General features: G+C 40.5%; 1 protein-coding gene across 6 annotated transcripts in view; it reads right to left on the bottom strand.

Annotated features, from left to right (window-relative positions):
- ABAT (4-aminobutyrate aminotransferase) overlaps window positions 1–15396 on the bottom strand; it is a 60317-nt gene that overhangs the window by 5111 nt on the left and 39810 nt on the right. For all 6 annotated transcript variants that reach the window (XM_080557046.1, XM_080557043.1, XM_080557041.1 and 3 more), the window contains 7 exons: window positions 11080–11129; window positions 6110–6190; window positions 5504–5596; window positions 4827–4889; window positions 3159–3222; window positions 2515–2663; window positions 824–961 (listed from right to left, as the gene is read on the bottom strand). In XM_080557046.1, the coding sequence (XP_080413172.1) occupies window positions 824–961; window positions 2515–2663; window positions 3159–3222; window positions 4827–4889; window positions 5504–5596; window positions 6110–6190; window positions 11080–11129 (638 nt within the window). The remainder of the gene's footprint in view (window positions 1–823; window positions 962–2514; window positions 2664–3158; window positions 3223–4826; window positions 4890–5503; window positions 5597–6109; window positions 6191–11079; window positions 11130–15396) is intronic.

The following is a 15396-nucleotide window of genomic DNA, read 5'->3' as shown; positions in this document are numbered from 1 at the left end:
TTTTTTTTTAATGTGAAGGACAATTTTGTTGAAGCTGCAGGACAGGGAGATCAAACTACATCATGATACTATCATTAAAAACAGTTGCTAAGTACTTTTGGCAGATTCACATTTTAGATAAGACAAACCTTTTCACATCACTTTATTTACGGTATCACCCTTGCATGAGCAGCTGTTAACAATGGGAAAAGTTGCTCTTTTCCAAAGAGAGTTTTCCAAATATTACCTATTCTCTTCTCTGTAAACACACACATAAGCTTCTGATACAGATGTTCGAGAGGAAAAAAGCACAAAGTAGGTCTTACTGAAGGCCACTGCTTCTAAATAGGTAACTTCACATTCTGAGTATCAAGGCATCTGCCTTTTTCGTTGTTTTTTTGAAACACTGAAACTTACAGACAGACTCAATTTGTTTATAATTGCAAAAGGACCTGAAAAACAAGTATGTCAAACAAAAATTACCCTTACCCAAGCCTGCCTCTTCTAAAATTGTTTTAACCCACCTCTACAAATTGGCATTGCCATTTAAAGAACACTACTATGAAATCCAGTGTAAATGAGTCAGAGCAATTTCTCTGTCATTTAGACAGTAGTAGAAAATTTAGTGGACTGAGGAAACCACTAACTGTGCACCAAATGTAAGAGGAACTACTGTGCTGACTATAGGAGTAGCTAGTATCTCAGTACATGCACGTAACTATCCCAACTGCTAATGAGGAGGCTTGTGAAGCTCCAGAGTGGTGGGAGAGGAAGGTATCTGGAGACAGGAACAAATAATTTCATGTTTAGCTACCAGTGAGTGAAAAGTGAAATATTTGATTACCTTTCTGGCAATATCTCGTAGCTTTCTGAAGAAGTCATCTGAGGCATGATTGTCCCCACCCTCTGACTGTATTGGTTCTATAATGATTCCAGCCACAATCTTCTTCTTTTTCCTGTACTTTACAATCAGATCTTCCACCTGTAAATCAAACATTTATGCTACATTCTCCTTTCAGGACATTCTGACATTTCTTTCCCAGAAAGATTAAACCTCAGCACCAGCACGTCAACTCTTCAAAGCTATTTCTGGCTATAAAGGTGTCAGGAACCACAAGGAATCCACAAATACTTCATCCAGGATTTAACACTACCCTCTTGTTCCTAAATGATGAAGTTTAAACCATATCCTGAACCACATTGTAACTAGTTGCATAGTTGTCCACGATGGTGTGAAAGGTCCAGCAAACTTCAGCTGAAAATACCATTGAAACCACTGTAGTTTGCTGTGCCACTGCTGCCATTCTACCTAACTTATATTAAAAAAAAAAAAAAAGTAGATTTTGTGTCAAAACAATACTCATCTAATGTATTAATGAATGCAATCTGGGAAATTTGCCTTTTCTAATCACTCACTTAAGATACTTTAAAATTAATCAGATGAAGAGGTGAAGAAATCCTGTTGCTGATAAGGGGCTTTCAGAGAAGTTCTAATTAACCTTGTAGTGCCAGTTGCTGTGATTAGTAGTGTCATTTGTATTTGAAATACCACTTACAGCTTTCAGGGCCCACAGTCTGTGTAGGCTGTGTAAAGTAATGATTTCCAAAGGGAGCCAGGAAGCAAATTTACAGACTTTCAAGAGAGTGTTCAGCTTTTTTTTTTTTTTTTTTTAAATAATGGCTTCAAGTTTGTGGATTGATTTTTCACATCCCACTTTCCTTCCAGCCCAATAAGCTATTGTGGTGCAAACACAGGAAAGCAATTTGCTATGCTTTCAGTTTTCCCTGAAGTTATGATGCAGGTTTGAATGAGAAGTCTCTCCAATCCAGCTTTGCGCAGCCATCCACGCAGCGCTGCTGAGCTCCATTCAGTACATCACAGCCCACTCCTCGGTAGTCAGAATGTTCTAGATAGCGCACTGTTTCTGTTCCAGCCACAGGGCACATCATGCCTTGCTCCCCAAAGCCCTGTCTCGAGAACGAGCCCTTGCAAATGACAGATCCTGGATCCCCGGAAGCCCAACAGGGAATCCCATGGTTCTGGTACTTGCAGAGAGTTTGCCTCCCTTGAACTCGGTTCTGCCCACCTTTCCTTTCTCCTGTGCTAGGGAAGGCACGGAATCTCTGCCCGCTCACTCCCTGCAGCTGTAGGCAGGATCAGAGCTCTACACCAGAAAGCTAACACAGAAAACCTGAAAAAAATGAAATATCGGTACAGGTTCTCTTTGCAGAGTATTATACACTGAGCTCTTAGTCCATGTCCCTCTGCAAAATCTGGCGGGCTAGTTCACTGTGATACAACAAGCATGTGAAATTTCACTTTAGTATAATTCATGTAGACCTTAATTCACAGTAAACTGGCTGTTCTTCTGAAAAGCAAGGACAAACTTCTAACTGTAAACAACAGTGAATGCTATTTTAATCACATGGTGTTCCAATCCCTGAAAACATTCTTTTAGTGAAAAGCAACTAATCCTACTAACACCATTCATCATTTCAAAACAAAATACCAGAAAGCTGCCAGTGAATTTTTACCTCCTCTAAACAACGGGCTTCTTCCTGTTGATTCTCTTTCACAAAGTCTTCCAGAGGATACTTTAGTCTTGGAAATGGAGCAATAGGCCAGTCCAGCGATGGAATGTCCAGTTTGTGAATTGCTTTAGAGTGAGTTGTAGCTAAGCAACCTAAACCCAGAAACACAAGAATTAGAAAAACACCTGACTAGGAACAATACAGGAAAAAAGCTACCAAGAGGTGAAAAATTGCCTGACACCAGGACTTTCTTAACTGCTTTTCTTTTTCTAAAAAAAAAAAAAAAAAAGAAAGTCTTTCTTAATTGTTCCAGGTTTTTATTTTCTTTTCTGAAATATTGACTAATAGGATTTAGTCAAACTTAAGTGGAGTGCTCTAACTTTTAAGCATCACTTTCCGTATGTACTATTCCACAAGGACAGGAGAACCTCTATCAATCTGAACAGCAGCGCTCAGTCTAGATGGTTTCACCTGTTTAAAGAAAACCAGTTTCAAAGCTCTCAATTACAGACATGTTGGGTAACACGTTTGTAACGGGGATCGGTCCAATATAAAATGGTAAAAACAGGTGAGATCACATTTTTATATTGTGGTAATTTTACCCCAGGAGCTAGGAGGGAAGGTGCTGCCGGCCGTGTTTTTCTTACCCATGGTCCTGCCGTGGAAGCCGCCCATGAAGGATAGCATAGCGTAGTCAGGGCAGCCAGGGGGCTGCAAGCAAAGCACAGTGGTCAGTGTGCGGGGCCGCAGGTGAGCGGCAGGGCCGCTGCTGTACGCAGCCCCCTCAGACACCCTGCCCTGACAGGGCCGTGGCCCTGAGTGGGGCATGGGGTCGGAGCCAAGCTGCTGCCCCTCGCAGCCTGCCCACAGGTTTCCTCTTCAACATCACCATCAAAAATTGTTATACTGGCACATTTAAGCAATACGTTTGTCATCCCTTGAGATCTTCCTGACCTCATAAAGTATATCATTGGTATTAACGAATATTTGGCAATTTATACTGTTTTGTAGCATTATTTTGCACATGAACTGACACGTCAGCAGAACATTGAGTACAACGCACTTTTTGTACAAACTATGAGCACACATGTACCGCGTGCCCAGGGCGCGGTGCCGGCGGCAGGGCCTGTGTGAGGAGTGGCCGGGGCTGCCTGGTGCCAGACACGGCCGGGCCCAGCCGGCCCCAGGCCCTGCCGCAGGGCACAGCAGAGCCTCTCGGTGCTGCCACGGGGCACAGGTTTCAGCCCAAGCAGAGCTCTCCTGGCAGGGAGAGAAAAAAAGTGACCCAGAGAAACCATGCCTGAGACCCACACTGCAGCCTGCAGAGGACCCCAGCCAGCTACAGGCTCAGCTCAAGGGTTCAAAATTTGCAATTGGATTCTGTGGAATCGCCCCAAGAAAGGGGGATGAGTTGCCCTCTGAAAATTGCTCTTCCCCCTGCAACTATAAAGAAAAGTCGGAGAATTAGCTCAAGTGGGAATCCTAATGTTTAGATAGCTAAACTTGGACAAAAAGGCATCATCGGTTTCACAAATCTTTAGTCATCTCACAAAATTCCTATTCCTTCAGGTCAAGATGTGCCATCCTCTTTTCTGTACTGGCACAGCCACCTGTCTGACATGGCTGAGTAACATCAGAGAACTTTAAAAAGTAATTCTGAAGACAAGTAAAACCAAACCCTCTTCCTCTACATTTTTAAAGCCAAATGAGTTCCTTAACTCCATGGAAATGAATTGAATACGTTTCCCTAGAGAAGTGCTAGTCAAGCTAGGACCAGCAGATCATTCATTTCCAAGATATGTATCTCAAAAAGAAATTGAATTCACCATTTTCTGCTATTGCTGCGTGTAAGATTTGTGACTGGCAGGAGAAAGACCACCTCAGTTGAAAGTTTATAGGATTTCAGGTTTCTCAGCTGCATCTCAATTTCCTCATCCCACCCATTGTTAACAGTTAGTCAAATTTTAACTGCCCCCCTGATAAATTTTAAGCCATAAAATTACGGCTTCTGGAAAAATAATAAGGACTGTTAATATTTGTAAAAAATTGCATGTATTAATAATCTCCATGGACCCATCCATCACTTTGTTCCCTTTCTAGTAAGTGAAATAAGGGAGATCTTCCCAAAATTCACAATTGGGAAGGATGCAGAAGAATACTAGCAGCTGGTCTTGAATATTTTGGAAACAGTCTGTCTTTCACCATTTTCTAAATTTACAAACCTTCAGGATAGGAAAGCCAATTTTCCCCCCAATATTCTTTTATAAAACCACAACAATGTTACATGCGTAGGTGTGGTAAAAAAACAATGTTACCTGGTTAATCATGCAAGATTCCAGTTCCTCTTTTGTGACATTATTATGGCCCCTCTCCTTGTTCTGCAAAAAAACAAACCAAACAAAAACAGTTCTCCTTCAGTTGTAACCAATGAATTTTTAGCTCAGTCACACACTAATAATTCCGGTATTCCAGACTAGAGCCAAGGAAGACATTGAGTGTGGTTCCTATGACTGCAATATGCATTTCATAAAACAAACTGTTTTAGATAAATGACCGTTTAAGATGTCTCCTCGACTATAGGAGGAAGAAGACCATTTCAGGGAGGTAAGTCCCAAGGAATACCGGAGAATTTATTTTAGTTTCTAAGTTAAACCACTGCTGGAAGAAGAGGAAACAGATCACACTACACAGGCGATCACATGGTTAACCAAAGAAAGAATAAGCAGTAATGCTGAATACATTTTCTTTGTTTATTTTTTCATTTCTAAAGTTGTGTTAATAAGAATAGAAAGCTTAGATGAAAACTTTTAAATAGATTCTATACTATATCGAATAAAAATCACATCACAACCTGGAGAGCCTGCAAGCCTTACTCTGTTTTACTGCTTACTCTGTATAGCAGTCATAATGACAAATAAATTCTGATTTCTACATCCAAACCTCCCCCCCCCAAACAAATCCAAAAACAAAACACTTTTAATATTTTACTCACTCTGTACCACATAAATATTGCTTTAAATGCATTTTCATTTGAGCAGGATCCACAAGACATGGTAATCACCTGTGGCAGACCCTTAGGAGCCACCTGTCAATGAAGAGAGCAAATTACTCCAAAATACTAGGCACAGCTATAGTGTAAATTGAACATAACATCATCAGTTTCAATATAATGGGAAACCAGTCATGCCCGGGATGAGGAAAACAGATTCTAACTACACCTGAGAAAGCTCATCTCGGTTTCAGCCCCCAAAGATCTTCCAATTTAGAACAGGAGAAACACACTCAATATATTCTGCTATCTCTTATGAAAGCACAGTGAACAAAAGTTAGTGAAAATGCAGTTTGTTATCAGTTCTTGAATCCACACTGGAAGAGGCAGTATCTGTACAAAGCAGACACATCACCCTCTCACATCTGTCAAGTCAGAGAAAAAAGGTTCGATTTCATCACTTGCTGGTTCTAGTCTCTTGGAAGAGGGAAGGCAGATGGGAGAATAGATAATCTATAATGTTCCTTGTTAAAATCCGTAACATCCTTTGATACACCTGTGTCCCTAAACACAAAATGTGGCACCTCATCACTGCTATCTCAAACTTACTGATAACAAAGATTCCTTCAGTCTTTCTGCAAAGTTCTCTGGAGGTAAAATCCCTAGGGCAGGTCTGTTGATAAAAGTGCTCTACAAAGACAAATGAAGAGATGTTGTTATTTTTCAGTATTACATGAAAAATATCATGTTGATATCAAGGCAGTTACATTGAATTCTAATTACAAATACCAACCAGAAATTTGTAGTCATGGCACAAAGGGTTTTAAAACCAGGTGATAATATAATGTCTTAGATTAAGTTTTTCCATCTCATCTGTAATATTTTATTCTTACAGGGCACCTTAGAAAAGGTGTATACTAACTGGTAATTACATTTCCTCTTCAATATTGTCATTTTAGTCACCCAATCTCAATTTTCCTTATACACAGGAAAAATGTACCTTAAAATATTAATTAATTGCCTTCAGTTGGAGTAGCTAAATCTAAATCCAATTAAGGTAACAGTACTTTCTTCCTTTTTGGGCTTGTAATAAGACCATTTCATAACACTGTGGTTATAAACATCCTCCAGATACTATTGCAATGGTATTTGAGGGAACAAGACCAACATAGACTTAAAGGACAGGGACTACATCTGAGAGATAACACACATGCAACGATCAGCAATGCCAACAGTACAAGAAAATAGATTCCTGACAAAAAAACTTGTATACAGCCATGCCGGCCTCCTCTGGCACGTGCAGTAGTGGGCAGGGTAGCAAGATCGGCAAGAACCTACCTTGCATGCTATTCTGTCACTAATCAGCAACAGGCATTTAATCAAGCTCAAGAACATTGACCATGATATATCCAGACAAGTCGGTGAAGATTCTTTTCAACCATGTACTGCTTTTGTGAAGCTTACTGATTTGCACTGGAAATTTTTCCAGTTAAATGTTTTCTGTTCTAGTGCCTTCAATTTGCACAGTCACCTTTCTTAGTGCCTCAGCCTGAACTTAGGAACATTCATTATTATGGTACATTACAATAAAAGATTGCCAGCTTGTCAGTTTAATAGTATTCATAAAATCACAGAGGTTGCAAAACACCTCTAAGATCATGAAGTCCAACCATTAACCTAGCGCTGCCAAGTCTACCACTAAAGCATGTCCCCAAGCACCGCATCTACACATCTTCTGAATACCTCCAGGGATGGTGACTCAGCCACTTCCCTGGGCAGCCTGTTCCAATGCTCCACAACCCTTTCAGTGAATATTTTCCTAATAACCAACCTAAGCCTCCCCTGGTGCAACATGAGGCCATTTCCTCTCGTCCTATTGCTTGTTGCTTGGGAGAGGAGACCGATCCCCACCCCGCTACAACCTCCTTTGAGATAGCTGTAGAGAGTGATAAGGTCTCTACTGAGCCTCCTTTACTCTAGAATGAATAACCCCAGTTTCCTTGGCCACTCCCCATAAGACTTGATGTCCAGACCCTTCACCAGCTTCACTGCCCTTCACACACTCCAGCACCTCCACGTCGTTATTGTAGTGAGGGGCCCAAAACTGAGCACAGTACTTGAGGTGCAGCCTCACCAGAGCCGAGTACAGAGGGTCAATCACTTCCCTAGTCCTACTGGCCACACTATTTCTCATACAAGCCAGGATCCTGTTGGCCTCCTCGGCCACCTGAGCACACTGCTGGCTCATATTCAGTGGCTTATATGCTCACCTCTTCTTTTTTCCTTTCCATTTCCTGATTGAGGCCTGACCGAGTTCGGGTGCCACCACTGCTGAAATAGTCTCCATGGCTGCAATGTGACCCCTCCTAAAAGTGCATTCCCACAGCCTACCTGGCTGAACTCATGCCTGCTTCCCGGAATTCTTTTCTCCAAACTAATCAGTCAGCAAAACTGAACCTGTGCCACTGCGAGGGCCTTGGTAATCACAGAAGTGACTACAGGAACGCAGACTTTCAATACCTATTTGAAGGTTACGGAGAAGATGTAGCCTGGCTAGAAGCTCTTCATTGGGAAGATGAGAGGCAATGAGCATAAGTCAAACCATGAGAGGTACTGATTGGGTGTAATGAAAAGCTTTTTCAGGAAGAGGACAGTGCAGGTTGCCCAAAGAGACTGTGCTGTCTCCCTCAGAAGTTTTCAGGCCCCTGGGTAAAGCCCTGAGCAACCCGGTCCCATCTCCCAGCTGACCCTCTCTGAGCAGGAGGTTGGGCCAGAGACCTCCTAAGTCCCTTCCGACTTGAGCTGTCCCACTGATCATATGAACTGGTCACGTCAGGATTCACACCTTAGAGAAAGATAATTTTGGTGTTAGTGAACAGCAGCTGGTGGAAGGCTGAGCCTGCCACCCACAAAAGTGGTTTTCAAGAAGCTCTGGAAAAGTCCCCCTTGGTCTCTCTTTGGTCCACTAATGGGAGATGAATTTATTGTGTATATGCATTTAATTTAAATGAGATGTCATGGATTAAAATTGCTTTATCATTGCTTTGTAGGTAATCTTATTTGCTTCACAATGTGCTACTTTTTATTTGAAATTACATTTGCTCACAAAAGGACAAGCTCAGTAATTTTGCCTACTGCAAAGCGTTATTTCCCCTCTATTTTTTATTTTTTTTTAGCAAGTCAACATTGAAATTACAGGCTGAGCTTTGGTGAGTTAAGTCTTTATGGGTCTCCAGAGGGGACAGACCTCAACCCAAACTTTTACATATTCCATCATCCTTCCATCTTTTTCCTTACTAGAGGTACTCACTTACTCAGAGCACAGTAAGATGTGTGAGAGGTCACACTGTACATGTAAGAACACATCATCAGAACTCTTAGGCATAACCAAAAAACACGCTACAATAAAGAATGAGCTAGGACTTGGTAACTCATACAAGTGTGTTACTTCCAAAACAGTATTTGTTTCAACAGACTCAAGCTTAAAAAAAAATCATAATGATGTTACTGGCAGATAACCACTAAGTTTTTAATACATATGAGAATTCTTACTTGACTTTTTACCTCAGTTTAGAAGGAAATTTTCATACAAAGTTAGAGATATGAGAACATAAATCTGTCACGGATTTGATTAAGGGTTGTCACAGTCAATTGACAACATTTGCCATTAAGCAGAAGAGTGTATTTTTCCTCTGTTGTTTATGAGATGCTCAGTACTGAGAAAAACAGAACATTGACATCAAGCTGCTATGGTCTCAAATGAATAGATAAATATTCTGTTTTTTATAGCTGGCTATAAAGAGGGTACATGAAGCATTACAAATAACCCCCCCCCCCCAATCTCTTCAAGAAAACACCTATCCCATTGCTAACAATAAACAAGAGCCCTACCTATTGCTGGGAAAAAAAAAAAGTAAAAAAAAAAGTATTTTCACAGCAAAGCTGGTCCTTTATCTGGACTAAAGGCTGCTGGAAATCATAAGCGTGCAATCAGGCACAGACAAACAGTTTTAGTGCCACCTTCTCCTCTGAATTAATGCAGGTTTCAGAAATTGGAACGGGGAGTACCAATGTTTTTGATGCTTTTATGCAGGTGAGATGGGTTTTGGTTGCACCGCACATTTTGGACTTTGGAGGTAGCTGTTTTAATGCAGGCTTCTAGCTGGCAGCCTATTAATTTCCCTTTTCCACCTGATAAATTAGCAACTGGTTTTTTTTTTTTTGAATTGTTTAAAATCTGACTTTGCCTACTGTTGCATTATAATGAAGGCATTGTTATCTCCTCAGAAATCATTTTTATGAGTTAATATTAAGTATTTAGAAATATTAGTGCTTCCATGATATCCAGATCTGCCTTTGATAACTCTGGGATTTCCTGCCACAGTGGTGGATTTTTTTATCTTTTATTTTTTAAAAGAAATATTTTGGTTCTGGGAAAAGCAGTTTTTTCTCATCCTGAAGATCTGAGAACTCTCTTTTAAGCAAATCAGCTCAGGGAACTCAAGCATCTGCACTTCTGTCACGTGTTGGCTCAAGCTTTGCACCCTTCTGGGGTGAGCCAGCAGGCTCTTTAGGAAGGAAAATGAGAGGGAAGTGACCAATGAACAATGTGACCTGAGCAATGCCTTGCAGGTAGCATTGACACCCATTCCTGGTTTGCAGAACCCATGGCTAACTCACTGAAAGACAGCACAACCACCAAGGATGCATTGAAGTATAGCCAAAAGCCAGTGCAGCTCGGTTTTGCATGGCTACATTCCAGGTTTTCAGTTAAATCTCATCTCTGTGCACAAATATCTATGTACCTTATACATAAGCTATTGTGTAAAAAACATTTTTAAAAAAAAAAAGCAAGGTGACTACAGAACTTCTGTCCAAGAAGTGAAAATATATGCCTGAATTAGAATGTAACTTTATTTCAACTATTTCCGTAACTCAATCCAGATTATTTCCAAACATTGTCAGTATAGTGTTCGTGAAATACTAAGATACTTTATTTTAGAAGCACTTCCTCAGTTCTGAAATCATCCTGTTGTTGTAGTCCAACTATTTGAACTTTTCAAGGACATGTCAGTGGTTTAGTCAATTTAGTACTTCAGAGACGTGAACCAGCCACTAACTCCCCTGCTCCTCCCCAAATGAAAACAAAGCAATACCAAAAGAAAACAGCAACAAAAAGAAATGGAGCATTCCAGATTTAAAGCGCCATTTTCATGTTCAGAATACTGTATTCTCTCTCAAGGACTTGTGCTTGCTTTCAGCATCAAAAACCTTCACTCAAGAGCATTGTTAAAATAATTAATTGGAAACACTGCGCTTGAAGTATGACTTAAAGCTGTCTGTAAACATATCAAGTGCTTGTATCACCCAAACGTTTACTTCTTATAGAGCTTCACATAGTTTTTGACATCTTCTTAAACACTACCAAGCTCTTTTCATCTAGTGAGAAATAATAAAAACAGTTCCTACCACTCTTTAAATTGAGTCATTAAGTGTTGATTATCAGCCTAAGAAAAATTGAAGACTGCCACAAGGAGGGAGGGGACGCCTTCAGGTACTTAATGTCTTAATTCACTTACCAAGTTCTGTGGCTGCTGTAGAAGCTTTATCAGAGAGGGATGGCTGTAACCTAATTAAAAAGAAAAAAGAAAGAACAGTTGTATCTAGGTTATATAAACTAATGTAGAGGGTAACCTAGAGAATAACCTCATTCAGTTCTTAACTCAATTTCTGTTTGACTTGTGTGTGTTTTAGCTATCAATAATACAACTTCTTTTGAAGTAGGACAAACCTCGTATTTATCAACATGTATTATCTAGAACTTCAGAACAAACTTGGTGTCAGGCAATAGCACAATGTAATTTAGTATTTACATTTAAAAACAGAACACAAAAAAAGAAATGAACATGGTGTAGGTTGTTGGACAACTGAAACAACAGTTTCCACCAAATATTGCAGGTCTGACATTACTAAGTTTGCTTGCTCTTATTTCTAGATCTCCTGTGTACATTTGGTTTCTCTACAGTACAACACCAAACCTCTCCTCTTCCTCAGCTGAGAGCAGAAGCCACTTTGGGCCAGTACAGCCTCTACAAGCCGTAGTTTCTGCTGGCTGTGGTACAGAGCCGTGCCTGACCTCCCGCCTGAAGCAGGCTGCTTACCATGCCTGCTCACATCACCCTGATTTCCTTCGCTGAGCTCTGCCCACCCAGCACGCGTTTCAGAAACAGCTTCCGACAGTCGCCACAAGAGGGGAGCTCCCTATGCAGCTGTGTCCGTTTACAGTAGCCAGTACTAACTACACTTCCAGTCTCATACCACTTTTTACCCTCCTTGAATATCAGACTGATCAACCCTAGCACAACAGCAGGTTTTTTTTCCTTCCTCTCCACTGTGGTTTTTTTTTTGCCGATTGGATTTTTCTTCATTGTAAATTTTTTTTTCCCTCTTTTAAATAATAACTGATTTCCCAAAGAAAGCTCATTTAATAATTCTAATTTCAATGCATTATAACGTATCCAGACACAAAGTCAGTACCAAAATATCCGCCAGGGCTCTTTGTCCCTCAGCAGAGCTAGGTGGACACGCAGCGGTGCTGCGCTCAGAGATGGATTTCATCGCCGATGCGTGCAGTGAGCACATGTCAGGCAGACCCAGCAGGGACAAGCACTGGACTCGAGCAGAATTTTGCCTATGGCCTGACAGCACCCCAGGACATCTGTGGCAATAGGACGGCATTCATCGCTGCCGTCCTCTGTAATGCTATCTGAAGGGCCCCTCTACGCACGATGCTGTCAGACTTGTTCTGAGACATGCCCGTACTGGCCTTTACGTTATCTGGGCTTTCACTTACATACACATATGTATATACACTCACATCCATTTGCACCCATGGAGATGCATATTCCTCTCCTGCACTCTGCAGATGTTTATGCACGACCATGAACAATCGCACCACAACGAGAGGTATGTGGACAGCCACACACAGGCAACTCAGAAACTCATATTTTAGTACCAGCTTTCATTACAGTTTATGTTGGAGTATCTTTTTCAGCCGTAAACACCTAAAGCTCTACATCATTTCCCACAATGTGAGTTCCTCATGAGAACGTATTAAAATGTTAGGATCCAACTCTTACGACCTCAATGTGAATGAATTTAGGGTGATGGTGCAGGCTCTGTCTGTCACCGAACGCCGAGCTGAGTGTAGCCCAGGCCAGGTGGCAAGCAGTGCTAACGCTGCAGTTCGGACCGTGGGTAACTCTCCCAGCTGATAGAGAAAACGTCTGCATTTTCCTTCCAGAGGAAAGAAAGGACCCTCCAGTTAATAGCACTTGTCTTCTCCATACAAAGTCTTTAGTTTTCAGCACATCAAGACCTTGGAGAGATCAATTCTCATTTCTCAGCTACTGCCAATGGCCAGGTGAGACACCGAGTTCAAAACTGCTGCAACTTCCTAACCGCTTCTCTGCGAATGTGACACCCCCTTGAACTGTTATTCGATACTTCCTTGTTGCCCTTCTCCTTTGGCTTCCTTTTTTTATTTTTATATATTTTTTAATCTTTCTCCCTTTCTTATGTGACACTTAAATTCTCTAATTCCTAATACATGAGTACCTCAGCGTCAACAATCAATACTGGCTCTATTTTCTTCAGCATGTGGCCAAATGTAAAGCAACTCCACCGAAGGGATGGATTACAGCAGACTGAGACCAGTGTAAGCGAGGAACAGACCCTTTGTGGCACTTGCAATTTTGAAATAACAAATATCAACCATCAACATGCTTTTTTTTTTTTAACTTCTGTTTACTTTCCCTCATTTGTCTTTATTCATCCTGCACTGGCCATCGTCAGTACTTATTTCCAAAGAAAATATATTTGTCAATGTATTTATATGGAGGAAGAAACAGAAATCCACAACTTTCTACTAATCTTTTTTTTTTTTATATTTGCAGTACTTTACCCTGCATTTCAAAATGTTGAAATTATTACCATGTATTTTGAAAAAAAAGGAAAATTAGCGACAGTAAAAGAGCACAAATGAATGAAAACCACCTACCGTACCTAGGCAGAAGCAACAGCTTTTTTAATTGATTGAAAATAAAAATGAGCTGCTTTTTATTGTAGCAGTTAGAGCTGTCTTCTAAAACATCAAGTGAGTTATTAAATGAAAAATCTTAAATATGATGCGAGGAGTTGTTTTATCTGTTAGCACTTCAGACTTAACAAGACAAAGGTGCTTAATTTATGCTCTATGGGAAAAATTGCTTACTTAAAGGTAAACCAATGTACCTGATGCAAAAACAAACAACAAACAAAAAAAACAGCAATGGAGCCCAGAAAAATTTATCATAGGCCTGATTTTTAATTTATGAAATGCCAAAGCCACTGACTAGCACCATCTTTTACATTCCCTTGTAGAAACAGTTTGAAACCTCGTCTTCCCTACCGCTCAGTTTTTTATTACAAAAGCATATCATGTCCCTGAATTCCTCATTCTAGCTGAATGACAATAGCCATTATTATCCTGTCTGAGCAGCGGAGTATTTGGCTACTATGTTAACAAGTAAATTTTAAATTCCCTTTGGATGTTTTAGTTCAAAACAAAGAAATATCCAGTCTGTTTTTAACTGCACATCATACTGAAAAAAAAAACACAACAAAAAACAACAAAAACCAACCAACTGTTAATATTAGTAGGAAGATAATATAAGTGGTTATTTGGACACAGACAACTAAATCCACATTGCACCTGCTGTCACGGGAAGAATTATGCTTAAGCTAGAGGGAGTGACCCAGCTGAGAGCTGTGTCACTGAGAGCTGTCGCTGTGGCTACAGCCGAGAGCACCTTTGAGAGCGTGTATTAATGTTTCAAAAATCTCCAAATTAAACTTTACTTAAGTTTGTCATAAATAACTACCATTGCCTAGAAAGCTTAACCATTAATTCTAAAACTGCTTGTAAAAATGTGAGATTCTGCTGGTGGTGGTAAGTTTGAATGAAGAACGGGAGAGTTTGAAGGAGATACCTTGGTATTTCACAGAATCACAGGAGATACCTTGGTATTTCCTCTTATGTAACACAAATTTGACGCTGCTACTACCCATAACCGATCTATTTCCATCCACACAAGATGCTTTTGCTTCCTTTCTCTTATCTCATGCCAAGTGGCTCACTCTTCCTCCTCCTAACATTCCCTGTTCCACTGGTGCATCCTTGTATAGGCCCCGGTAAATTAAGAGAGAATCCTTGAACCCTGACTCTATTTAAAAGAGTAGGTCAGTGTGTAGGAGGATGCTGAACTGGTATGTGGGTTTATATTCATAAAACTAACACCAGAAAGAATTAATTGGTTAAGTAACTATTCTGTAACTATTGTATACAAAGTCAAAAAGTTCTTGGGCTAAGACAGCAGTGGTTTGTAGCTTTATGACTCCACTTCTAACTACTTTCCTATAAGAAGTGACAGAGCTGGCTCTGAGAGAAGGGCACCCACTTCATCAGTGTTGCTGTGTGTCTCGATCAATGTGGCAGGAAAGAACATATCCTCAGGCTCATGAGTGTCCCTGCCTGCAACAGGAAAAAAAAAATGCAGCCTGCTAAATTAATGAGATGGAAGAAGTCCTAAGAATCCATTTGAACTGAACACCAGGCTGCTGCCAGCAATACCAAACCACACCTCTCTGAATCTCTCCGAACAACAACAGACCTTGCCAACAATAAAAAGACAGACGATTATTTCATTTGCTCTTCCAGGCAGTTTGCTAGTAAACATGTCTTGCATTTGGCTCCATGGGATTTGTAACTCTATTACACAGATGAGATACAGATTGAAAGGAATATGCTGTGTTACGATTTCCCAAAAAGTAAGTGGTAGAAAAAAAACAAAAAAACG

The sequence above is a fragment of the Anser brachyrhynchus genome, assembly GCF_964034855.1.
Source record: "Anser brachyrhynchus genome assembly, chromosome: 15".
NCBI classification, from domain to species: domain Eukaryota; kingdom Metazoa; phylum Chordata; class Aves; order Anseriformes; family Anatidae; genus Anser; species Anser brachyrhynchus.
This window is presented reverse-complemented; position numbering and strand designations above follow the sequence as displayed.